The sequence below is a fragment of the Grus americana genome, chromosome 11, assembly GCF_028858705.1.
Source record: "Grus americana isolate bGruAme1 chromosome 11, bGruAme1.mat, whole genome shotgun sequence".
NCBI classification, from domain to species: domain Eukaryota; kingdom Metazoa; phylum Chordata; class Aves; order Gruiformes; family Gruidae; genus Grus; species Grus americana.
The window spans coordinates 2330995-2355346 of record NC_072862.1 but is presented as its reverse complement, the minus strand read 5'-3'; the positions used below and the strand labels follow the sequence as shown (position 1 = coordinate 2355346).

The window sequence follows — 24352 nt, the reverse complement described above, 5'->3', positions numbered from 1 at the left end:
AGAATAAGAATAAAAATATTTTAAGTCATCAGCTAAGGAAAGGATTTCAGACTTAATTGAAAACTAGCACTCTACTTTATGCAAAGGAAAAGGTCCCTTCGTAAAGGGAAAGGTCATTGAATCTCATTCAAACAGTGCAATACTTCACAGCTATGTCAATCCTCCAAGAAAAATAACCAAAAGTATGTGATGCTAAAATCTGGTAAGATTCATGAAGTGCAAGTTTTGGAATCAAAAGAAGCTTCTTTTGAGGAACTGATATTCCCAGCAAGTTCCATCTCTGGAAGTCTATTTTTCAGCCAACATCTAAATCTGCACTCAAGCTAGTAATTTTTTCCAACAACCAAATGAATACGAGCTTTAAGAAAATGAGGTGTGCACAGCTATATCTATAGCCTCAGGCATAAGCAAAGCCCCACTTTAAAGTTGCAGTTTATACTGATAAACATGGACTAATATTGCTGGTTAATTCCTAGTGAGAGATGCTTCCTGCACACCGTTCTTTATCCCAATAGCGGGAGCACAGCCTAAGAAGATAGAGACTAACAGTTCCATCTTCCCAACTCATTATAGGGAATATCTGAAGTATTGAGGTCTGCAAGAAATAGGCTCACCCGTCTCTTCCTTTGATTTTCGTTTCCTCTCTGAAAGAGCAAAAGCCAAGTGTGGTAGAGATGAAGTTTACCCTTAAAGTAGCAGTAAGCGTCAACCTCACCTTATGCGTCCTGTGTATGTTGACATTTTAACAGCATTGGACAAACTATATGATAACGTACCTGCTCTCCCCACAAGCCACATAAGCAAATTACTATTGCATGCTCTCAGAAGGTACATTCTCCATAGTAACTGCCATAAACGCTAGCCCTGCTATCCTACCTGCAAATGTTGCTCATTTCATTATTAATTTGAAATACTCATTTGAAATGCATACTCTTTTCATTGTTTTTAGAATGGGACTACACCCTTTGAGTTAAAGGCTAGAAGCACTGCTATAAGTAAGTAAATTGCACAGCTCAAGACCACTGCAGAGACTTCCATATAAACAGGTATGAAAATAGCATCCAATAGTTCTAGACTGACCCGAACGCCTTAACAGCATTTGCTCGAGTGCTGCCAGTGAACTAATTTCATTGCATTCTCAGACCAAAAATTCAATACCTCCTAAAGACAAATGAAGTATATGGATTTGTATGCTTTGAGTGTCTTCATTGCAGTTTATCTGGCCTAGAAGCAAAAATTAATTTTGCTATCTTCCACAAGTCAAGAATAAAAATGTTCCCACTACTCTCCAGTAAGCAAATCTGACTTATGCTGTACTCCAGTCTCAGTAAGTGCTATCCTGTTTACCTTTTTCACGGTAGCTGCACAGCAAGCGAAACTCTTGCAGTTACTTGCGAGAGCTCTCAAATCCCCTCACTGGCAAGCACGCCTCGGTACCTTCTCATTTCACAGATACAATCTCCATGCTTTTTGCTCTAGGATACATTAAAATGCCATATAAATGGCATTTTACAATGCCATGGAATAATAGCACTGGGCATACATTTCCCCCTCTCTATTTCCTCCTTAACTCAGGGAGATAAAAAGAACAGGAAAACAGTTTCATCATAAAATAACAACGGCCAAATCTCTAAACTTTGAGCTTTTTCCATTTCTCCAAATTCTCTCAGAAGAGAAGAAAAAAAGCAATCTCTAAGTGCCCAAGTTATTGGCAATTCTAGGCTGTGTTTTATGTATGACATCTAAACCAAAGGCCAAGTATCCAAGAAAGGCCATAACTTAATAGCTGTAATAGATGCAGTAATTAGTATTGGTTTTAGTCTGCAAGTCTAAGAATGGATTTTAATATGTGAAGCTATCAGAACTTGTTAGGCCCACACAAAACGTTTTGGTTTCAAAGGACCTTCCACACTTGCTCTATAAAATCCTTTTTTATTTGAAAAAGTCCTCGCCGATTCTATCGGTAATACCCTCGTCTGTTACAGTGCTACATTTTCGCTCTCTGCCACGGTACCACAGCAAATTTAGAGGCCAACACTAAAACTTGCGTTCCCAGAAATCTAGAACAATTCAATTATTGGCTGCTACACCCCTTTTTATTGCTTTCCTTCCAGAGGAGAGTTAGGTCCAACCTACATTCCTGTAGCAGTAGCTATCTAGGAGACCACCTCACCTCCAGGAAACGCACACCCAAAGCTCCAACAATTACTCTACGTGCTAAGTTGTTTTGCTCCTGCATTAGCTTTCAGCAGCCCCACCTCCTCTGTTCCACTTCAGCTGTCTGCTTCCATTGAGAGCCTACGATAACTTGTCTGGTTAAAGAACTGGAGAAGCCAACATGGCCAAATAGAGCAAAAACCCCAGATACTCCCCAACAGGCAGATGCACCTCATTATTTATAGGAGCTGTTACATACCATTTAGTTCAGTATCTTCACTTCCACCTTTCCCCAATTCTTTCACTGCATATGAAGTATTTCTTCCAAAATACACATTCCTGTTGCTTTTCCCCTATATTCACTTTTCCAGTTAGCACCCCTGTGCTTCACCTGGAGAAAAGCCTTATCAAAACATGCCTGAGCCACTAAGGCAAACTAAAAATACAGTCCTTTCTCTCATCAGTTTGGTGGAGGGATCTTCTATACCAGTAACACACCACTGTTTGCATCTTATTTCTGCTTTTCACGGTGATAGTTATGATTCAAGAAGGTACATACCACAAGCTAAGATATTAGTTGACTAAGGTATACGTTGAGACAAAAGCCTTAATTTTCTCCGTTGCTGATCATTACAATCTGCTGATTCAAACCAACTTCATACAGTTTTCACTTTTTCCAATTACATTTGAATGGTTACACTGCAGTAGCCAAGTTTTAAGATGTGCTCACTTTTTTTTTCCCCAAGTAATTGAACAGTATTAGATTCCATTCACCATTTCCCCCCATTTTTTCTAGTCCACAAATTGCACTGTCACAAAAACCAAAGACCGTCAAAACAACTAGGGTCTGCACAGTACTCTCAACATTTATAACCTCTAACAGAAAATCCATACTAGAACAACAAAAAGGCACGGTTTTGAGAGGCAGAAGCATATACAGATAAAATTCTAAGCTGCATCTTCAGACACTAGAGTTCTCTCTCCAGCTCTACCACTGAGCTGCCTTCTGACACCTTCTCCGCGCAGACAGAAGCTCCTTGCTAAAAGTCGGATTTCATGGTATGTAGCTGGTGAGGGGGCAGGCAGACAGGAGGAAGAAAAGCAGCTTCTAGTTTCATTTTCACCTCCTCACAATATTACCATGTTTTAGAACATAAGTTTGTCCACAGCATCAGCATAAAGTTAAGAAGTGCCAAACTACAAGGCAGGCAGTCGCTATTCTCCAGATCACTTTACCAAAATAATTAGTACAATATTTCTCTGTGTCTATTTTGACAATGCAAAATGACCTAATAATAAATATTGAAAACATGGCAAAAGGACAGTCTCATAAAGTTTACTTTTAACAAATACAGAAAACCTTCATAAACAAGCAGCCAAAAAGACCAGTTTGGGCTCCATTCCAGCTCTCTGGCATAATACTTGTTCTGTTAGCATTACAGCCAAGACTTTAAAATTTGGCTGACACACCCAGGAAAGCGGCTCCCAATACTCTGTATGTGTTTATACAAATAGCCAAGACTGAGCTTACACCAACATTCTAAGGGTTTGTTTGTTTGTTTTAAAACAGAACCTGATTTAGGGATTTCTGCATCACAGAACTAGGGCAGGAAAAAGAAGTTCTCCAATACCAACCACTGTGAAGATGGGATGAGCCCTGCCTTCAACATCAGTTATGCTAGTATTTGGGAAGTTCAACTTAATCATCTTGTATCTCACAGTACACAAATGTTAGTCCTAAATTACAAGATGACTATTCTTGTAAGCTTCCTTTCCTTGCAGTAGGAAACAAAACCCCACATTTTTTTGCCAGTCACAGTACACATTCACATAGGGCTTCTTGAAACCTCTGACCTATCAGTCTGCCCCGGAAGATAAAAATCAAACTCTACAGACTTCCCCCCTCAAACAAGAGCATCATTTATATAGAACAATGAATATTCACTACTCATTTTGCCAAGTTTCCACACTACGCACGCCAGAATGCTTCATTTCTAAGGCCTTTTTTAAAGGCATGGGACAAGAGATCTGGAAATGCAGTGTGTTCATCAGACCCGAGGATAATTCTGATAGGAAGGGACCTCAGGAGGTCATCTTGTCCAAACTTCTGCTCAAAGCAGATCAATTAATCCAGGAGATGACAAGACATAATCTGCTTATTGTGGGGAGCCATAAAGGTTAAGTGACCTGTTAGGGTTAAGGAGGAGATAAATGAAGCCTAAGAAAGGCTCAGCAATACATTCACAATGTAAAAAAGAGGTGGTAGGGGGTGGCAAGGAAGCTTCCCTACTGAACTTCTGGGGTTTTTTAAACCAATATTCACTTCCACTCAACAGGAAAAATAGATCAGCTCCAGTTTAATCAACACCACACCTACCAGGATCACTAGGTTGCCCTAGCAAGATGAAGGGAACTGACAAAACAGCAAGGCATAGAGAATTTTCTGCAGAGATGGAGGAAGCACAGTAAACAAGCCATTCACAACATCATAAGGAGTCTTACAGACTCAGGTCTGCCATAGAAATGGCCCTTCTTTAGAGTTTTTGCCTCTAGTTAACATAGAAGCAGCACTCACGCAAGCATCGCTATCATATCAGCTACACAACTTATCCTCATTTTCTGAGATCAGTGGAATCTGGAATTTACCCACTTTGGCTGGACACAGGACTGCGTTGGCAGAGCCTGCCAGTCACACGTACGTACGGTCTTGGAGCCAGCAGCACTTCTGTTCTTTGCCTACGCAGCACATCACTCAGAGCCACTACTGACGTCCAAATTTCTGAAGCATCACAGCGTTACATGTAATACAAATAAACGGCCTTTTATCTGCACCACTTACTACAGTCCTAAATATCTCTCATTTAGGAGGCAAAAAAGACAATAAGGGTTTGATACTAAATTTTGCTAATCAGGAGCAGGTTTTTTTAATTGTTTGTTAAAAAAAAAAAGAGAACAGAGAATAGACTGTGAATCCTCCACACTTGAAGGAGTCTATTATTCTAGGCCAAATACCCCCCCATATACCCCATTTTTGTACACGGCTTTGGGAACATCACGCAATATAGATATTACTGCCATAGTTGCTAACACATTTACCCCAGTAAGATTATTAAGTAAGGTTTACCCTGCTGAGTTACTCACTGCCTGATGGATGTCAGCCTTCACTTCTTCACTCAGCATTCCCTCAAACACAAAGGAATCGCCAAATTTCTCTGCCTATAGAAAGAAAAAAAAAAGATTCAACTGTATTATCAAATGAATGTTATTCTTAAAATGCCACTCACAGTTACAACTTTATCTTATCAAGGATAAGGAAATTGTAATAGTAATTTTGAGTTCTCTTTCTTTCAAGGAAGCTATTTTGTAACAGAAGAGAAGGCATTTTATCTCTGGATGTGGTTGTTCAACAGCCACTGGACAGATGGCAGCTTACAGAGCCTCTGCAAATGTTTTTACTTCTGTTAATTAAAAATGCAGTTCCAATCGTCCCAATTGCTTTAAAACACTAGAGTCAATAATCTAACATTCAAGGGCATATTTCATTTCTCTTATTTTTCTTTTGGGAATCACAATAAAAGACTTAAGCCTTGGCACTTACTGTGCCTTCATCATTGCTAGCACCATGTTTTCAAATGCTGTTACAACAACAAGAGAAGAGTTAAAAGTAACCCAATCATTATATCTAGCATTATATAAGGCCAAAAGAAACAAGAAAATACAAATAATTTTAATGAATCACAATACATGATACCAACATGGGGTTTTTTCCCTTGGTAAACTAAGTCAATTAATATACTGGGGAAGTCAAAACACATTATCAGAATTCAACACATCTGCACTTCTCAATTTCTTCATTCTATTATAGGCATCCAGAGACTGAGAATGATCACCATGAGCTGCTTCTGCACACTCAGAACTCTTCAAGAAGCACAGTTTGAAAGAAGGATCCCATTCACCATCCAAATTGCAAGAAATTTTAGCATATGACTGTAATCTCTACACATTCAGTTTCAGAAAGGAAAAAGCAAAAAATATTTAATTTCTCTCACTTGCCCAATCTGAAAAACCCACACAGAGGCACAGGTTTATCACCTGAAGGACCCTAGATTTCAGTCTGACAGCCTCCATCAAGGGCTTTTTTTTTTTTTTTTTAAGTTTGTTAACAAAGAAAATGCTTTTGGTTCAACAAGATAACTGTACATCTGGAGACTTTTTTTCTTCAGGTCTCTATTTACTTTCAGGTTTGAATTGCCACTGGAGTTCAGTCTAGTCCTTAACAAAAGGACACCAAGAAGTAGCAAGAAGTAGGTTGGCTCTGTTTACCCGCAGTAAGTAATGCGGACATTATTTAAATATACAAACCCCAGCTCAGCTTCATCCCAAAAAAAGCCCTGCAGAATCAGTGCTGTTTACTCTAACTCTGAGTTTATTTTTCCAAATCCAGCATAAAAGGGGGCCCCACGCGACAGGGGGAAGGGAGAAAGGGTAAATGGAGCACCCAACCACACCAGCTGAGCCATGAAGCACCATCTCAAACAGACTCCATCTCACGTGGTGCTACGTTCAAATACCACTACATATGTGCTCCTTCCAGAAGTCGTTTACAACAAGTAAGCCCTGTTCAAACTCAAAATTGTTAAGCAACCTTTTTTCCATAATTGAGCTAAGAACTTCAAAACAGAAATAGTGCCGTAGATAAAAGAAGCCCTTCAACCAACCAGAAGGATCCTGTCTTCCAAATGAGAACCAGTTTATCAACTGAATTCAGCAAAGTGCCTCCTTTGAGACCTGATCATTACCAAGGCTTTTATTCGCCTAAAAGGCCTGTCAGGGTTTTATAAAAGCTGCGTAGGAACAGTCAACTGTCAGGAAAGATCAGAGCCTCAGGTATAGGTAGCTTCTTTCTTGGAAGAACCTTAACATATTCTTTCGTAGTCCATTGTTCCCAGTAACACGCACAAAACTATTATTATACTTGCTATTATATCTTCTTTAGCAGGGCTTTCTGTCGCTCAGCTCATTACCAAGTAGCTGCGCTGAACTAGCCCGTGGAGTCCTCAGCTATCACAGTTTTTTAAATCCCTTCTCCTCTGTTCCTCTAAAATAAGGAAAATCTAACAGCATAGTTGTACTGGTACAAAGATGTCCTAGGACCCAAAGGTCAAAAGAACCCCAAACAATAACAAAAACCCTGCACAGACATCTTCAGCCACCTGTTAGCTTCACCCAGGCTGCCTCAGCCATACTGCAGGGAAGATACTACTTCAGATACCAAGACACTTACTAAATGTAACAGTACACATCTAAATGCCCTTTCAGACACCCGGGCAGCAAGTCAAGACAATTTTCGCTCTGCGCTACTTACATCAGAAACATTCTAGTATGCAAATCCCAAGCAAGTATTGTGACATCCTTCAAAAAAGAAAAGCCTAAGTTTTTAACGGGGATTTTGCCAACACAAAGAAAGATGACAGGAGACTGTAAACCCTTCCACCTTACCTCAGTAACATACCCAGTAGAATTCACAAATCTCTCAAACTCCTCATTGCTGACCTCATACTGATCCATGTAGAAACTCTTAACATGGACTCTTCTAGCAGGCCATTCTCCATCTTGCCGTATTTCAGGCTCATCAGTGCCCATTGTGAACACTCCTTCTGGAATAGCGACCATCTGCAGAGAAAAAAACATCCAAAAGATGATGAAAATGAAAGACTGAAAAGTCTCTTCTCGGTCTTCCTCCTCCTCCACCTCATCTTCAGAAGTGCTTTTGCTTTGAGCAAATTTCACCGACAAAAACAGCACAACTAAATTCAACAGTGGCATCTTGATCACCACCCATTTGGAAAAAAAAAAACAGCAAGCAGAACTTAAATTGAGAACAAAAACCCCATTTGCAGCTCTTTCTACATGAAGTCTGGGTAATTCCGAACTTTTACTGAGGGTAATGCTTGTGCTCTAAGAAGAAACACGTTCCCCCACTGTACCTAAGAGCCAAGAAACGATCCAGAGTCCTTTCTACTCATTTTCGGTAGAGGAATTTTGGCATTTCACTATTCCTAGGAAGGCTTGATGCATCAACGAAGAATCTGGAGATTATGAAACTGTAAAGTGCTCTTTTGTGGACAAGTCATGCTTGTTTGCATACTAAACTACGCATGTTTTTTTCATTTAACAACCGGCACGTGCAGCATTTTATTACCAACCACGCTGCTAACTGGCAGGTAGACACAGCATCTGCAGCTCTGCATTCCAGAGACAAGACAAACTTTCGAATCAGTTATATTCCACTTCTCTGGAAGACTGGCCTTGGGGAAGAGCTTCAAGTTTTGGAAATAAAGGACAAGTGACAGAGTAACATTTTAAATGTTTCAACAAGAAGTTTTCCTTTTAAGGCCTCAGCCAGTTTCCAGAGAAACAGAACGAATTTTCCCTCAGCTTTAGTGGGCTCTTTCCAGGAAGACAGACTCCAGAGGTCTTGTCATGCCTCATCAGATGTTTCCCCGTAGCCCTCTAAAGACCACAGACTGAGTGAAGCACTCCTCAGCCAAGAGCAGTTCACCCAAAAAACAAGAGCACCCACTATCCCTTCTCAGAAGCCGGTGCTGGAATGAAGAATGACAGCTCAGGCTGCATAAAACCTTCCCAACAGGCAGGTGATGTTGCAGGGGCTGACACTATCCAAGAGCTAGCTTGCCAAGAAGTTACCCAACTCATCACCGACAGACGAAAGAACTGGGGAAGAAAACTCCTTCTCTTTTCAGTGTTCCTAAGCTACCTTCACCCTCTAACTCACACTGAATTCAGCCATCTCATTCCTCCTCTGGCAACGGTCAGAGGTTTGCGAGTGGGTGAGCCCCACAAAAGCCAGCCAGCGCTGACAGAGGCATCCACTGGCACACCAGATTGCACCCAAACAAACCCTGGCAGCGATCCATGATCACACACTACTCTTACAAGGAATTCAAGCAGGCCGACCAGTGACAGAACCTAAAACGAGCAAAGCCAGTTCTAAGAGATAGCAGCTTTTTTTTTTTGCAAGATCCTGATGTTTGGTATGCAGGAAATTCAAGTCTAATAACAGAAATATTCATCAAGAGAGAAGTTTCCAGAGTAGCACACTTCTAATAGTACTCCAGAAGTGCAGCTGAAGTTCTGACAGAAAAAGAAGCCTGGCTTTTAGATGTACGAGAGTTCAAAGAAAATTCCATATACATATAGTGGAATAACACAGTATGTGGCATGTATATTACAAGTAGCCAAATCACAGAGATAGGATTGTAAAAAATGTGAACTGATGTAACATTATTTAGATGAAGAGGTGGGTTCACAGAACCAAACATGAATTTTGGCCTTTGTACGTATAGCCATTTTGCAGCACAGCCTAGATTATAGGACCTTGATTCTTCTAGAGTTGATTTTTTTTTTTTTTCTTACTTTACAAGATTCTCTTCACAAGGTTGGATGCTTTTACTGAAACAGTTTATCTGGATGCCCACACTGACTCACGAACCAGGAAGACAAAAAGAATCATTAGTTGCCTTCTAGCTTCTGGAGTTTACTGTTATTCATGTAGTTACACCACCACCAGCATACCAAGTATCAGTAAATAAGTTCACATCAGCTATCCAGCACCTCTCTCTATTCTTAAGGGAATTTGTATAGTTATGTCAAATACTCCACATCCAGTTTCATTGCTGCTTCTCCACTATAGATCTCTCCTTTTCTTGGGTCTCTCCCAGCAACGCTTAAAATTCACACAACTTGCAAGAGGCCTTTAAGAAGTGCTACAAATACTTTTTCCTTTGAAGTAACCACATTTGAAGCTAGCTGCATCCTCATAACTTTTTCTCCACTAAAAAGAATCTGAGCATTTACAGACTGCCTTTAACTGAATCCATAAAAGGCTTCAGGATAAATTTGCTTACATTTTTTAGGACTTAGGGAATGACAACGTGGTACGAAGTTGCACCACTTCCTTCCTTCCAATCTCTTTCCAACCCACTGTAGCTACAACTCCTTGAAGCAGTCTCCAAAGCCAGATTCAGAGCTCACTAGCAAGCTGCTGTCTAAAAGCATGTGAAAAATTAACTCTTGCTTTACAGCCTTTCATTTGCAAAACCTGAAATATCTCGACAGATTGCCAGTGTATGTTCAGCTAGGAGAGTCCAAAGGCTTCCTTTTGAACCTGTTGCAGCCCTCTCGCACAGTTACAACTGAGACTTCTGGCATGTCCACCAATGCTGTGTCCCACAGCTACACCAAGTATTGATACCACAAGAGTATCCTCCCCCACCAAGGCTCGTTTCACAGCTCCACCTCCTGTCTGGAAACAGGACCTTCCTTCGACAGCCAGGTCTATGATAACACCACATCACAGGATGCAAGGCTCAGATGTCTGACAGCGCTCTTCAGCTGAGAACAGTAGAATACAACACTAAACGAAGAACAGATTTTCTGCATAGACATCACATCCAGAAGCCACACTTGTATAGTTAATTAAGCAGCTTTACCATCCAGTTTGAAAATACCAGTCACTAACACCAAGGAACTAATCTCTTATAAATATCAAAGTTGAACTATGGAGGCAGAAATCCAACAGCGGAGGCTGACAGATACAACATTTACCGTATTAGGGAAAGCATGCAACACCAATTGCCTGTATCTTCACAATATTACTTAGCTAGCGCATGCAGGTCATTGTCCTCAAAGCTCAATTTCAACAACAGAGACCACATTTGCCTATGATTATACTTATGTTGCAAGTATTATGGTAATGTAGAGCAGGCCCACTAAAGTACTAGCTCCCCATTTCTAACGATGTAGTGGAAATAATTCATCTCAGTTGTGGTTGAAGCAGAAGCCAATTTCTTCCTCACTTCCCTTCCGGTAAAAATGTTTTCTAGCTAAGCATAATCAAGTTATGTTGCAAATATAGCATAAAACCCAGCAGCAATTAGTTTTCATTATCTGCTGATGAAGTTGCTAGCTGCTTTACATAAAGTAAGAGTCAAATGTTCTCACCCTATATCAAGGCCCACAAAAAAATGCCGAAATTTATTACATGAAACATAGATTAGCAACATAAAGCCCAAGTGCAATATGGATTAATTCATACTCTTTAAATATTCTCAAATTTCTTAAGCATAGCTTGCAATAGCAAAGCCATAATTAATTACCACTGAACATCCTTCCCTTTACCTGCCAAGTATCCGCACTGCCAGCGTGACACGGGCTTTCCCCAAGCTGACACAGCTTCCCGGTGTTGACAATATCAAGAGGCAACTAGAGAGGCAGCTCCTCATATTTTTACTACTGCCAACCCATCTTGCACAGATTCAAGTCTGCTGTGATACAATTTTGTCTGCAGCTTTCGTGAAATGAAACATCACGTTTCTAATAACTGAAGATCTCTCATCCAGTGAGGCATTTGGTCTCCAACGATACAAAAAGTCTCGATATCCCTTTGCAGTAGGCACAGTCATAGCACATCAACCCACCTTAAGCGCTGGCTCTGCAAGAGGGCACACTCTGCTCTGGACAGTGTCTTTCAGAAGAGCAGCACCAGGAATAAAAAGGAATAAGCAATTAAAGAGACTTGATGAGAGCCTGAAAGGCTGTCTAGATATGGATACGTAAATGATGGTTTTACTGAAATACACACAAGGCACCCAACACATCACTTGTCGGTGTTTCCATTCCAACGCAGACCTAAAGGAGGTGGGGGACAGACAGACAGGTGCCAGAGCCACACTAGTACTGATACTCAGTAGCAGAGCCACCACCTCCCCGGGCCGCACGCACAGCCCCATGCGACCGATACTCTGGCACCCGTACGCCCAGCGTTAGCCTGTCAGAGGGGTGAGGAGAGCTGCCAAAACCCAACCTCAAATCGGTTTGCCAGCCCTCGGCTTTGGCACAGGGAGGAGCGGTCGGGGCGGACACGGGTGGGGACGCAGGGAGGGCACGGGGACACGGGCACCACTGCCCAGGCCTCTCTCTGTCCCCAGGAGCGCTCAAACGGCCTGGGAGGCACTCGGGCTCTCCGAGCAGGAAAAGCAAGACGGGACCAGCCGGAGCACCCGTGCCCGGGCAGGGGTTCTCACCAGCTCGGCCCAAGAGGGCCGCGAAGCTGCTTTAATTTGAGTTTCTACGCCGAAACCCGCCCGCTCGGGGCTCCCGTTAACCCCCGAGCACCGCGGGAGGCCCCGCTTCGCCCAGCACCGCCACGCCCGGCCGCCCCCTCAGCGCGCTCGGCCTCCCGCCTCAGGGCGCGGCGGCAACCACCCCCGCGCGCGCCTCGCCCCACCGCTCACCGGCATTCGCCCAACGCTCCGGTCACCGCCCGCCGCTGCCGAGTACCGCTGCGCCGCCACCTCCCGCCCGTCACCGTCACCGGCCCGGCTAGCGCTGCACCCGCAGCCCCCGCCGGGTGCCGCCTCCCCGGCTGCTCCGGCGGCCGCCACCAGCCCCAGCAGGATGAAGAGGCAGCAGGACACCCAGACGCGAGCTGCTGCGAGCGCAGCCATATTGGCGAAGCACCACGTGCCGCCCGCAGTCAGGTGACGCGCCGCGCCTTAAAGGGGCAGTGCCACCTCCTCTGCGCCCGCCCGGTGCCTCGCCGCCGTTCCCGCCCCCGGGCGGGCTGTTCGCCCACTTCAGGGGAACCGTGCGCTGCCGCTTGGCTCGGCCCTCGCAGGGACACCCCACGGGGCCGGTCTCACACCACACGAAGCGCTCAAATCCCGTTAGAGTTTGTGTCTTGTCTCGGCCAGGTAGGTGAGGCTTCGTGAGAAGGTGAGGGAGCGGGGTGAGCGTCGACCGCTGCAGGGGCCGGCACAGCCTGGAGGGCGGCCCTGCTGCCCTCAGCCTCTGCCGCAGCCTTTCCGGAGCTGGGTCTGGTTTGCCTTCTCATTGTCTAAAAATAACTGGGAGCTGAAGCAAACACAGCCTAAATAAAGGATACAGACCTGTGCTCCTGCAGAGACGCTGTGCCCGGTGCTCTGGTACCTCATGGATAGTGCTTAAGGTATGTGGTATTCAGGTTTATTGAGGATGTATGTCCAGTACTTGCTACAGTTAACATTCTGGGAAAAATACCTACATGAAATGAATGCAGATAGGTCTGTTTCCAAAAATAATTTCTTAACTATCCGTCAATATAATCCCTTGGCACAACACAGTTGTTCACTGCTCGCTTCACCTCCATGGGAAAAAAAAAAGGGACATACAGATACTGCCTTTAAGTATTCCCACTTTGACATATCAAAAGCTGCAAAAAGGGGTCATTACAGTTGACCGATTATGTTATTTAGCAATAGTCATAGTAAGGGGGAGTTCAAATTGTGTAGGTATCGCTCATCAGAAGTGAGCACCAGCCCTTTTCTGAACTCCATTGTTAATAACTTGCACCAAATAGTGTTCTCCAGGCCTTGGTCTCTGGCTGAGCACATCAGCGGTAGTCATGCCTGGTTTAAGCTCCTTTCTTCCTTTCTTCCTTTCTTCCTTTCTTCCTTTCTTCCTTTCTTCCTTTCTTCCTTTCTTCCTTTCTTCCTTTCTTCCTTTCTTCCTTTCTTCCTTTCTTCCTTTCTTCCTTTCTTCCCTCTTTTGCAGCAAACAGCTGCAACGAAACGGCAGCTGAAGGACAGCCAACAGCATATAGATAGCATTAATATCAGAGACTCATACAACGTGCAGGTCTGGGACCCAAAAGTAAGTGGTTACACCTTTGACTGTGTTCAATAGCAGTATGTAATGTAAGAGCATGTACATGCCTTCCTCCTAAGAGTACCCTCATCTCCTCTGTTAATGGGTGATGATGCAACTCAGCATCATTTCAGAATAAGGACTTAGGAAAAAATAAAGAAATGGTAAATTCCTTGGGCACTTCTGTTTGTGTATCTATCCTGGGATTTTGATTTTTCACGCTTAAAAATGGATTTTACCAAGTATGACGCAACCAGTCTTTATGGCAAAAACATCACCATGGAGGGGGAAAAACATCACTGGAGGGGAAAAAGGAGAAACCTGCTTTTCTTTCCAAGTAAACATCAAACCCTGTTACTGCAATTTTGGGTTTTTTACAGGAGTTTTCAGTGCAGGTGACTGAGAAGCAGTTTGTAACAAATCAGGTGAATGGCAACACGCTAGTCTGCAAGCCAAGCAGGTCAGGAATGGCAACGTGCTTTATAGAGGCACAATGGCCTCCTACTTTGCTCTTGGGAGAGGTAGCAATTTGCTGTTAGTAGCAAGACGCAAATTGCTACCCCACTCTGTGCCAGCTTGGCTGGCTGAGACTTTGTGATCAGAGCAAAGGCTCTTCCCACTCACTGTCCCCCTGCTAAGGAGCTGGGGGAGTAGCAGGTGCACGTGCCTTCTTTCTTGTGTGACATAAATCCAAAGTCCTGCAATCTCATTCACAGGCAGAAAGGGTGCACTGCTTTTGTGTTCCCAGGTGCGCAGTGCACAGCCAAGGTACATGGCCTAAGGCAGATGGTGATCAGCTGTCTCAATCCAGTACTGTCAATACCTTCTATATCAGAGAACTAGTAATGCCCTTGTTTTCCTTCCTTTTTTCCTGTGGTTCACTGTAGTTGCTCAAGATTTTGGTGCTTTATCATGTAAATCTTTACATTGTGTGAGAGCTTCTGTTTGGGACTGTCAGCAGAATGGATTTTCTTCTGGATCCTCCACTATGCTGAAAGAAATCTGTACTCATTCTGTGTGATATTAATTCAAAATGTTTAATATATTTTTTCCCTATACAGACGAGGACTGTGCAGCAAAAAGGAGCATGACCATAATGAAGGTGTGGGGGGTGTGTGTGTGTGTGTGTTTTGTATTAGTACTGGAAAGGAACACTAGTCAACTGTATTTGCTGTATGAAATTTTACTGTGTGTAAAATGACAGGGCTGGGAGTCTTCACAAGGATTTCAATTATCCATCATTAGTCCCTTTTGCCCTGTGACGTACTCAGCAAAGCAACAGAGTGCAGGAAAGCAGATGAATGCAAATTTAATTATAAAAATCAACCCTTGCTGCTTCAGGGTCAGAAAATGTAAACGTTCCTTTTATGTTGAAACAGTGATCTTAGCCCCATGCATTATTGAATCTCTATGAAAATGCAAAGTAAATACAACTTATTTTCTCCTTCCAAATTTCCAATGCGATTTACTGAAATGACAGCAAAATCTCAGTATCCAAATTCTACAGTCTTCTAGAACTGAAAACAGCCTGCCAGGATAACTTCCCCTTATTAAAGCCATGAGATTCTGGCTGTGTCATGATGGAATTCAAGAAAATCAGCTAATTTCCAATGAGCTGGGACAGTTCTCTGGTGTATCTTGTCCACTCGTTCTCATTGCTTGTTTTCCTAGAATTCTTTTCTGCATCATTTCTGTGCTTCCATTGGGAAGGTTTATGTTCCTGTATTCCCTCAGAACACTAGGTGAAATAATTACAGTTTGCTTCTGACCAACATCCAGCTTCCAGTTCGTAATCCTGAGGACTTCAGAGAACTTTTGCTGGTGTCATTCATTGATCATGTTTGTGCTCCTAAGCCGTTTGTTCACAGGCAGCTAATCTCTTCCACGCAGGGTTTAATTACTCACTTTCCTCGCACTAAGTACAACATGCTTCAGGATTAAGACCCTGATTTTACTGTTAGTAAAATATTATAGAAATGAGAGACTTTTCAGCACTTAGCTGAAAAGCTGAGATGTTGCCTAGTATTTGTCCCTACTAGTAGTAGTGCTTTTCATCTCCTAGTGCTGCAGTGCTGGCATGGACAGCTCTGATGACAGGAAGCTCTTGTGATCATCTACCTCATCATGAAGAGCAGCCATGAGCAAGATTAGACAGTTTGATCCTTAGAGTCCTGGTGGCTGCATGGAATATCTTCTGTTCTGGTTTTTCTTCCAGGGCTGCTGATTGTGCAGCTGAACCAACAGCAGAGACAAAAAAATGCGCAAACTCACACAGCAGGATGGAGTGATTTCCATCCAAAATACTCCAAAGAAGTCAAGAGTTAATTGCAAATTCAGCAGCATAAAACAGGATAATATTGCTCTTATTCTTGGCAAATAAAAGACTTCAAACTTCATCTTAACATCTTTCATCAATGTTGAATTCACATAACTGCTACAAATAAGGTAGTGATGGAGCAGAATAAGGTTCAAAAAGGAGAAAAAGAAAGAGCTCTCCCATAGAAAAAAAAAATAATCTCTTGCAATGTGTTTTCCTGTGACTGCAATCACATACATGATGGGGCTAAACGTTTCTATTACAGCACCCTACTAAAGAGTGAAGTGATATCTACCAAGTAGGGGGTTTTTTTTCATTATTTCCTCTCTGAATTCTTGAACAGTTCTCATTCCTTAGACTCTCTTTGTGCGTGTGTGGGTGATCTAAGCCCAACCCCTTGTCGGCTACTGAGTGAGTAGGGCTTTCTTCCCCGTCTCAGGGGCTACCTGCTGTAGTTCAAATTATCAGTGAAACAGTTGCTTCAAGAGAATTAACTCTGGTAGTTGTGAGTGTGAAGTTTTTCATTCCCAGATTGCCTTACTGTTTCATCTCTTCCTAAAGCTCTAAGATTACAGGAACCTTATGAACTTGCTGTGCCTGCAGCAGCATTCCAAAGCAAGCTCCCAAAGAGAAATGGAAGCATTTTCCACTGTTGGAAATTTTCATGATTATCTTCTCTTTGCCAGTACCCCTTCAAATCTAGCAAGTTCTTTGCAGTACTCGCTCAGTATTTTTAGCTGAAGGGCCTTCAATAGCACAAACTCCACAGCCTTTGAAGAACTGACCAAGACCCAGAAGCAAATTTAGACTATGAGAGAAAATGTAGCCTTTGATATTCTACCTTCCAGAGAGGCTGCAAGATCAGAGGACCAGTAGGCTGCAGAAGTAGTAGGAGACAAAGGACATAACTGCTGTAGGAGAAGCACGGAGAGATGTTTGCAGCTCTTCGGACAAGGAACTGAGGATTTGCAGACTGTGATAGAGCAAAACATTCCCAGGTCTTCTCTGTATCCCATATTCACAGGACTTCATCCCGTCAGGTTGGGTGTGACTGGGGGACCCGCTCACCCTCTGTCTGTGGGAAATCCCCCAAAACCGTGGCTTACATGACATGCAATTTCTAACACGCTGCTGCTCTTATTTAGCACTCAGTAGTGAAGATACGTCAAGTGCTAAAGGTGTTCAGTGGGCAAAGCTCGCTGCATTGGCTCTAGTGACGGTCCTTATGTCACTGCCTAAGTGCACCAGACGTTCTAGCCATTCACTGGCCTCAGCCTACTGAGCTCATCCAGAGATTAGATTTGATTACATGAGAATTCATTAGGACTACCTAATGATATTAGGCACCACCATTACTCTGCCAAATTTCTGATGAGTAATGGCTTTGTAGTATTGCAGCCATTAATGAAAATCATAGAACTCTATTCACTGACCTTCACTTAAGTTCCTAAGTCATGGACTTCAACTTCTGCATATGCTTGCTTGACGGCCATAATTACAACTCCTCTGACGTTATTTTTTAATGAAGAACCAATATAGCGGTAGGTTGTGTTGAATCGGATGACTGGCTGATCTGGACTCGTTCCCTTTCTCCAGCGGTGTTCTGCTGCTGTCGAGAGCGAATGGAGCCCTGAACGTGGCAGCAGCAGTCACATGCGGGTTGGTGCGGGTGGGAATGAGAGGAGGGATGGGTTTTGTTCACCTGCTCCAATTAAAGCGATACAACAGTTCCGCAGCACAAATATTGCATCCGCTTCTGCAAGGCACGTTGCGCTGCCAAACATAACCACATATGCCCTACAGAGGGCATAAAAATTATACTATTATTTCGGACAATATGCCTTAGTTAATATTTTAAGGAAAAATAATTGCATAATATAATAAATAAAAGGAAATATTACTTAGTTTTTATCGCTGCTGGTCATTCTGGTTTAAGTTGTGTTGTCAGGCTTTAACATTAGCAGCATCCCTATGCCAGCCAGTCTTGCTGAAAGAGAAACCAAGTAAAACTCCCTACTTTCAAAGTTTTAAACTGTTCTTCTGCAAAATAGCTAGTTTACCCCCATCACCACCCTTCCGTACAGCTGGCCGTTCTCAGCCAAAGGCTCGTACCTCCCAACAACCGAATCACCCCAGCAGTGGAAGCAGCGTGTGTAACAACCTCGTGACATCTCAATCCCTTGTATTTAAGCGCAAGGCTTTGAGAGTCATCTCTCCGCTATTTTGCGCTTCCTAAACCGCGCTAAAACCAGCATTTACCAAGTATTTATTTTTCCTGGCTTGATTTTCTTGCAGTTCACGGGGCTGGTAAAACAGTGCCGGGGTATCCCGCCACAGGTGGGCGATTCGGCGGCGCTGTCCCACGCGTGTCCCGCCTCCCGCCCGGTGCCGGGGCTCTGTGCGAAGCCCCCCAGATGAAATTAAACAGAGTTTCGAGCCCCCAGACTTAGGACGACCCCCTGTTTTGAATACACAGACCTGTGGGAGTCCCGGCCATCGCCGACAGCCGATAGGGCCCCGGCCCCGCTCCGGGGGTCGTCCGTGCCCTGCCCTGCCCGCCGACTCGGGGCGCGGCGCGGGGCACGCCGGGAGTTGTAGTCCCGCGGGGGCGCTCCCCGGCGGCGGCGCGGCGCGGGCAGGACTGCGCTACCCAGCGGGCCCCGCGGGGTACATAAAGCGCGGCGGCGAGCTCCGAGCGCAGTAACCATGTGGATGTGCAGCTGAGGCGGCGGCGGGCGGGGGGGAGCTCGGCGCAGCCTCCATCCTAACGGGACCGGGCAGCGCCGCGCCGCCAGCATGGGGGTGCTGGGCCGCCGCTAGCCCACCCCGCCGCCACCGGAGTCAGGTAGGGCCGGGGGAGGGGGGCGGGCAGGGGCAGGGGCTGCGGCAGCGGTTGGGGAGGGAGGCGGCGATCCCGCACCGCTCCGGAGCGGGGGCAGCCCCCGTCCACAGGCCGCCGCTGGGCTGCGGGCGCAGGGCTGGCCCGAACGGGGCGGAGGGGGCCCGGGGGAGGCAGCCCGGTGCCGGGCCGGCGGAGCGGTGCTCGGCAGGGATGCCCGGCCGCGGGAGTCCCCGCAGCACGGGGCAGAGACCTCCCCGCCCTCCCGGCTCCCCGGGGAGCGGAGCCTGGTTCCGCAGCGCCGGGCGAAGGGGTGAGCGCTGCCGCCCCCGGGCCGGGCCGGGGTCTTCTGGCGAGGGTCGCTCCGCTCCGCGGGACGACCGAGGCCTCGGCGGCGGGGCAGCGGGTCCGCTCCAACTTTCCCCGTGTTTTTCCTCCCGCACTTGAGGCACAGTTGCAAGAGATGTTTCGCGTTATGTAAACACTTGCGAGCGCTGATGGGGACTTGGCGATGGGCGATCTTACTCTTAAATGGTCAAAAGCTGGGCAGCTGGGGGTGGATATTTCGGAGGGTCTCGGTAACTGTCTGACGGCTAAATATTTAGTTGTTTCCTGGGCTACAATAACTGGACTTCAGCGGGAGGGAGGGGGCACGGGTGCATTCCCCATGTATGTGGGATGCGCCGTAATTCCGAGTGGGTTTACGTCTTCATGCGAAAAGCTCAATTATCGCCAGTTACGTTGGTTGTTTTGGGGCTGAGGACTGCCTTGTGGCTCCTCTGGCTGTGCACAGAGGCTATGCATGCCTGTTGCTCCGCCGACCCTTGCTGCGTTGCCCTGGGTGCAGGGGGCTTTGCTGTAGAGCCGCATGCAGCAGCGGCCTTGATGCAGCAGTGATGGCTTGGGGTCAGTCAGGCTTTTCCCTCTCGTATAAAACCTCTTTGCCCCGTGTGGGTTCAGTCTGGCTCACAGTAGTTTGTATGAAAAAACTCCAACAGGTGAAAGGTTTGAAATACTGCATCAAACGTATCGCCTTACGCGCCGTGCAGCAGTTCCCGTGTGCCCGCTCGACCGCAGATGGATGGGGCTGTGGTGTTGCTGCTCACAAATCAGGAAGGGAAGACGTGGCTAATACAATCCAGAGCCTTGCCTTATGAAGATTTAGTGACTCGAAGTCCTGCGTGGAGTAGTGTGCGTGTGTGGTATCTGTTCGTTTTAATTATTAATGAGGGCCAGTACCTGTGCATGTGTTTCATTTCTTAAATGTGCACTTTGTTATTTGCCTTTGAGTTTCTTTTCCTGTGCTCGGAAATTTGCCTGGTATCCCAGGACTTCCAAACCTGTTGAGCCAAAACACTCGCTGACTCAGAGCCCCGTCCAAAGGCCCACGTCTGAACTGCTTTCCTTGCAGGGTTCAGCTGTGTGACTGTGGGATGCGATGTGAAGCCATTTCTTTCCCTCGGTGGTTTCTCTGTGGCTAAGTTAATGGGCTACCAAACAGTGGATTTTTTTGTTTGTTTATTTTCTGAACCTCTAAGCCAATTTCCTCACACAGCAAATATGCCAGGTTCTAAATGCTCAGTGGTTTTGCTGGTGTGAAGTCAGTGCCTCAAACAATAACAGCATTGCATGGCGTCGGGACTGTAGCAAAGCGTTGGTTGTCCAACTCTGCTTGTTCAGTGAGTGGAGAAAACTGGTGGCATCGATCAGGCCAAAAATCCTGGTGTAACGGGACGCCTGACAAAACAAATGTGGAAGTTGACTGCAAAGGAAACCAGCAACTTGAAATGGTGTGAGGTGTAGTGGTCAGTGTGTGTAAACCAAAAAAGGAGTCATTGTGGCAATGAGAAACACAGTCCCAGTGTTTCTTCAAAACAAGCTGTTGTAGGAGTGCTGTCAAGTAAGCTGTTTGAGCTGATTATTTCTAATGTGTTCTTTAAGCCATCTTTTGCTTGTCAATAACATTTTTTTCTTGTTAAAATACCCTATTCCACCCTGAGATTAAAGCGTTTGCTTAGATGAGTTTTTTCCCCATCTGCTTGTTTTGCAGCGTTGATTAAGCCTTGAAATAGGGAGTGATCTGGTTTCCTCTTGCAGGGGTTCATAAATTAGGAAGTAAACAAACAGCAAGAGTAACTTTGGTTTGCCTTTGCAATCGTGGGGTGGAGCTTAGCTGTGGGAAATAGTATATTTTTCTAAGATTTGCTTCTCCTGAACACCGTCATTGGAGGGTGGAAAAGGCCCTAGTGAAGAACAGCGAGGGGGCAAGCACTCGGTCTGTGCCTTTCTTCAGTGCCCGTTGTTGGAGCCGCGGGTCTGGGTAAGCACAGCTGGATGGAGGAGGTGTGCTGGGACTGGTTATCAGGGTGGAGGGTGGTGGAAGCGATGGCTGTGGTCTCTGGTTATAAGCGAGGGGTGTGATGCGGCCTGATGCATGGTGCCGTCAGTCCTCTCGCATCACCCCGACAAATCCGTGTTGGTGTGGGGTAGACTAGAAAGTGGAAAAGTCAAGTTCAAGCGGAGAAATAGTCTCAAGTCCTGGCAGCTTGCGAGTGCCATTGCAACTTACAGCGAGACTTACAAACCACGACGTCCTGCTGTTGTGTGGTGTGAAGTCTTGGACTAATTTTATGTTCTTGTCTAAGGCAATGCCGAATGAGCATTGCAATGTGACAGTGTGAGAAGATGGCCAGTTGCCTGCAAGGGTGGCAGATTTTAGGTGAAACGTGCAGGCGAGGTTCCAGCTCCTCCAGTACCGTGTGTGCCAGGGGCAAGGGAACAGTTCCGGAGGCTGATCAGATACCTACTGGTGTGGTCTGGAAGCAGGAGCTCCTTCCAGCTGCTTCCTGCAAGGTGGGCTGGTCTCTCCTGATACATTGCTGAAATGGACAGTATTGAGGTGCAATGTCTTTTCCAGTGCTATAAAGCAGGCTTAAAACAGGACCCAGGTATCTGGAGCCTTTGTCTCGTACCTGCCCCTCGATGAAGCAGTCAGAAGAGCAGGTATAGCCCGTTCTGGTTGTTTTGTTGACTGTGCTGTTCCCCTGTGATGCTGTGTGTGGTAGTTCCTCAGTGCATAGCGTACTCCTTAGGAGTATCTGATGTGTCAAGTTGCAGAGCGTACTGGGAGTCTTTGAGATGTTATTACCCCATAAATATAAGGTAGTTGTAGGATTATGTTTTAAAGACGGGAGGAATCTCAAGATCTCGTGGGAGGTGGGATGAGGCTAGTGGCTCTGTAGTAGCTGGTAGACAAGCTGCTCGCTCGCCCGTGGGTGAGTGTGAGGGAAGGCAGCTTCACCAAAGCAGCTTATGGAGACCAGAGGGGTTTAGGGGTAGGAAATGGTGTGCTGCTGGAAAGTTACGTAAATGTAATGTTTCTGTCACAATGCAACCGTGGTATTAATCTGGTTTTGTAAAAATTTGCTTTATGGTATATTCCAAACTAGTTTCTTCTGCTGCTGAGATAGCACCTTCACTAGTTTCTGTTGCTTCTGTAGCCTGGAGCCTTTTTTCTGCTGCTTTTGTGTGGCAGTACAGAAGGTGAGTTAGAAGCCATTGAGCAGTTTCCTAGAGTGGCCTGTGCTGGGCACAGACAGGTACTGCTTTACCGGCTGCTGTGGAGAAGACTTGACAAGCCCGTGGGCAGTATCTATGGGCTGCTGAGCCAGATCCTATCTGTGACCATAGCTATACAAAATGATTGCTGTGCTCTTCCGCTGTGCATCTCCCAGAGGCTGCCGCAGGAGGCAGGATGCCAAACAGCACGAGCTTTGATCTGGCTCAATATTCCTTTCTGATTTCTGTTCCCAACGGACGCTACGAAAGCCCTACAGTGATTATTGCCTGGTTCTCCGTCTTGGCGCGGACGGACGGTGGTTGGGTATGGAGGCAGGACTCTCTTTCCAGGGTGCTGCAACTGCTCATTAGGTTGGCAGAGGCAGCCACAGGAAACGTGTGTTTTTCTTGCTTGTTCTGTACCTGTTGAGAAAGTCCATATCCAAGTCTTCAGAGAGGTTGTGGTTTAAGGGACCAAATTCCTTTGGGGGAAAAAAATTAAGATCAAATGAAAACTACAGGAACTGTAATTCAAACGAGGAAAGATGTAACGTTTAGCTGTGGATTCTGAACTCAGAAAAGTTTCATTTTCATAGTTGTGGTTTTGGTTAAGCCTATCAAAACTTAGATCAGAATTTATTTTTCGTTCCTAACAGTGTTATATTGAGAATAAAATGTCGCTTCGGATCTGGGCAAGTTAACTCTCTAGAGAGAAAAATGCATTACAAACGTGCATGGAAGCGTGTTGTTATTTTGCTGATTTACGGCTTGCGACGATGTAACTGCATCCTCCCATGCCAGGATGCCAACGTGAGGAGTGTTGCAGAAAGCTGAGTGTTCATACCTCACCGATCATTTGGCTGAACAGGTTGTCAAAGGATAATGAATAGCTCCAAGAAAACTGAACGCCACATGAAGCATATTTCTGGGTTAGGATGTTAGGTAATGCTGCGGCTTTTGGAGTAATCTGATACTAAGCTATAAGGGGAGAGGCTTGGATGCTGGATCCAGATGTAATGGTGTACACGAACAGTTCATTCTCTCCTCATCCCTGCCGTGCGCATGATGTCTGTGGTCAGAAGACTGTAATGTCTGTGTGTATACATGCAAGAAATTTCTGATTACAGGAGGCCAAAAAAACTGACTACTACCAAAAGGCTGTAGCTGCTTTTTTTTTTTTTAATTTCTGGGAATTGTTTAGAAGCAGCTTAGTATGAAACTTCTGCAAACACTTCTTTTGTGCCTTGGCCCATCCTATCCACTTCTTCAGAAATTCAGAAATCTGCCAAGAAGTTCTGGAAAAAATAAAGTTTTTATTGCAGTCCAGCTATGTCTTGTCTGCATCCCACTTCTTTCCACTCCAAGGAGAGATGCATGGACACAAAGGCAGATACCCGATTTGGCTGGTGATGCTTGATCTAAAGGGTTAATTAAAAACTTATCTTATGATTAAAATAACTCCGCAATCCTTGGCCACTCCTCTGTCTGTAAGGGTTAAGTAGATTCAGTTGCTAATGCTCTTTATGAGATAAGGTGGTACAGTGTTCTGAACCTTTGCTTCAGAAGAATGACTCATGCTTGAATTCTAGAAAATTACTGTTGAGGGGCCACACGTACAAGTCAACTTGGGAACCGGAGCCTTCATCTGTAAAGGAGCTCAGCCTATCGGGTTTTTTTAGATCAGCAGGGCTCAAAAGTAGGTCCCCTGGCCACCAGTGGTTCTCCACACGTGCTAATCATGTGCTGGTAGTGGCTCCTCCTCTTCGACTGCTTGT

At 45.2% G+C, this 24352-nt stretch overlaps 2 protein-coding genes and 1 long non-coding RNA gene across 13 annotated transcripts in view; 1 reads left to right on the top strand and 2 right to left on the bottom strand.

Annotated features, from left to right (window-relative positions):
• SUMF1 (sulfatase modifying factor 1) overlaps positions 1-12724 on the bottom strand; it is a 36787-nt gene extending 24063 nt beyond the window's left edge. For 2 of the 3 annotated variants that reach the window (XM_054837664.1, XM_054837662.1), the window contains exons 1-3: positions 12474-12724; positions 7657-7830; positions 5299-5373 (exon numbers count right to left, since the gene is read on the bottom strand). In XM_054837664.1, the coding sequence (XP_054693639.1) occupies positions 5299-5373; positions 7657-7830; positions 12474-12686 (462 nt within the window). In that variant the 5' untranslated portion in view covers positions 12687-12724. Of the gene's footprint in view, positions 1-5298; positions 5374-7656; positions 7831-11657; positions 11700-12473 lie in introns of those variants that run through there. The other variant, XM_054837665.1, reaches the window with a different exon arrangement.
• A 187-nt stretch (positions 12725-12911) lies between these two features.
• ITPR1 (inositol 1,4,5-trisphosphate receptor type 1) overlaps positions 12912-24352 on the top strand; it is a 185368-nt gene continuing 173927 nt past the window's right edge. For 5 of the 9 annotated variants that reach the window (XM_054837660.1, XM_054837657.1, XM_054837658.1 and 2 more), the window contains exon 1: positions 18890-19025. The gene's annotated coding sequence lies outside the window, so the exon portion shown is untranslated. Of the gene's footprint in view, positions 12933-18877; positions 19026-24352 lie in introns of those variants that run through there. The other 4 variants (XM_054837656.1, XM_054837652.1, XM_054837654.1 and 1 more) reach the window with 3 other exon arrangements.
• LOC129211138 (uncharacterized) lies at positions 15031-18683 on the bottom strand. Its single transcript, XR_008578759.1, has 3 exons — positions 18440-18683; positions 18082-18167; positions 15031-17977 (listed from the first exon to the last, which is right to left on the bottom strand). It is a non-coding gene; the product is annotated as an uncharacterized LOC129211138 (long non-coding RNA).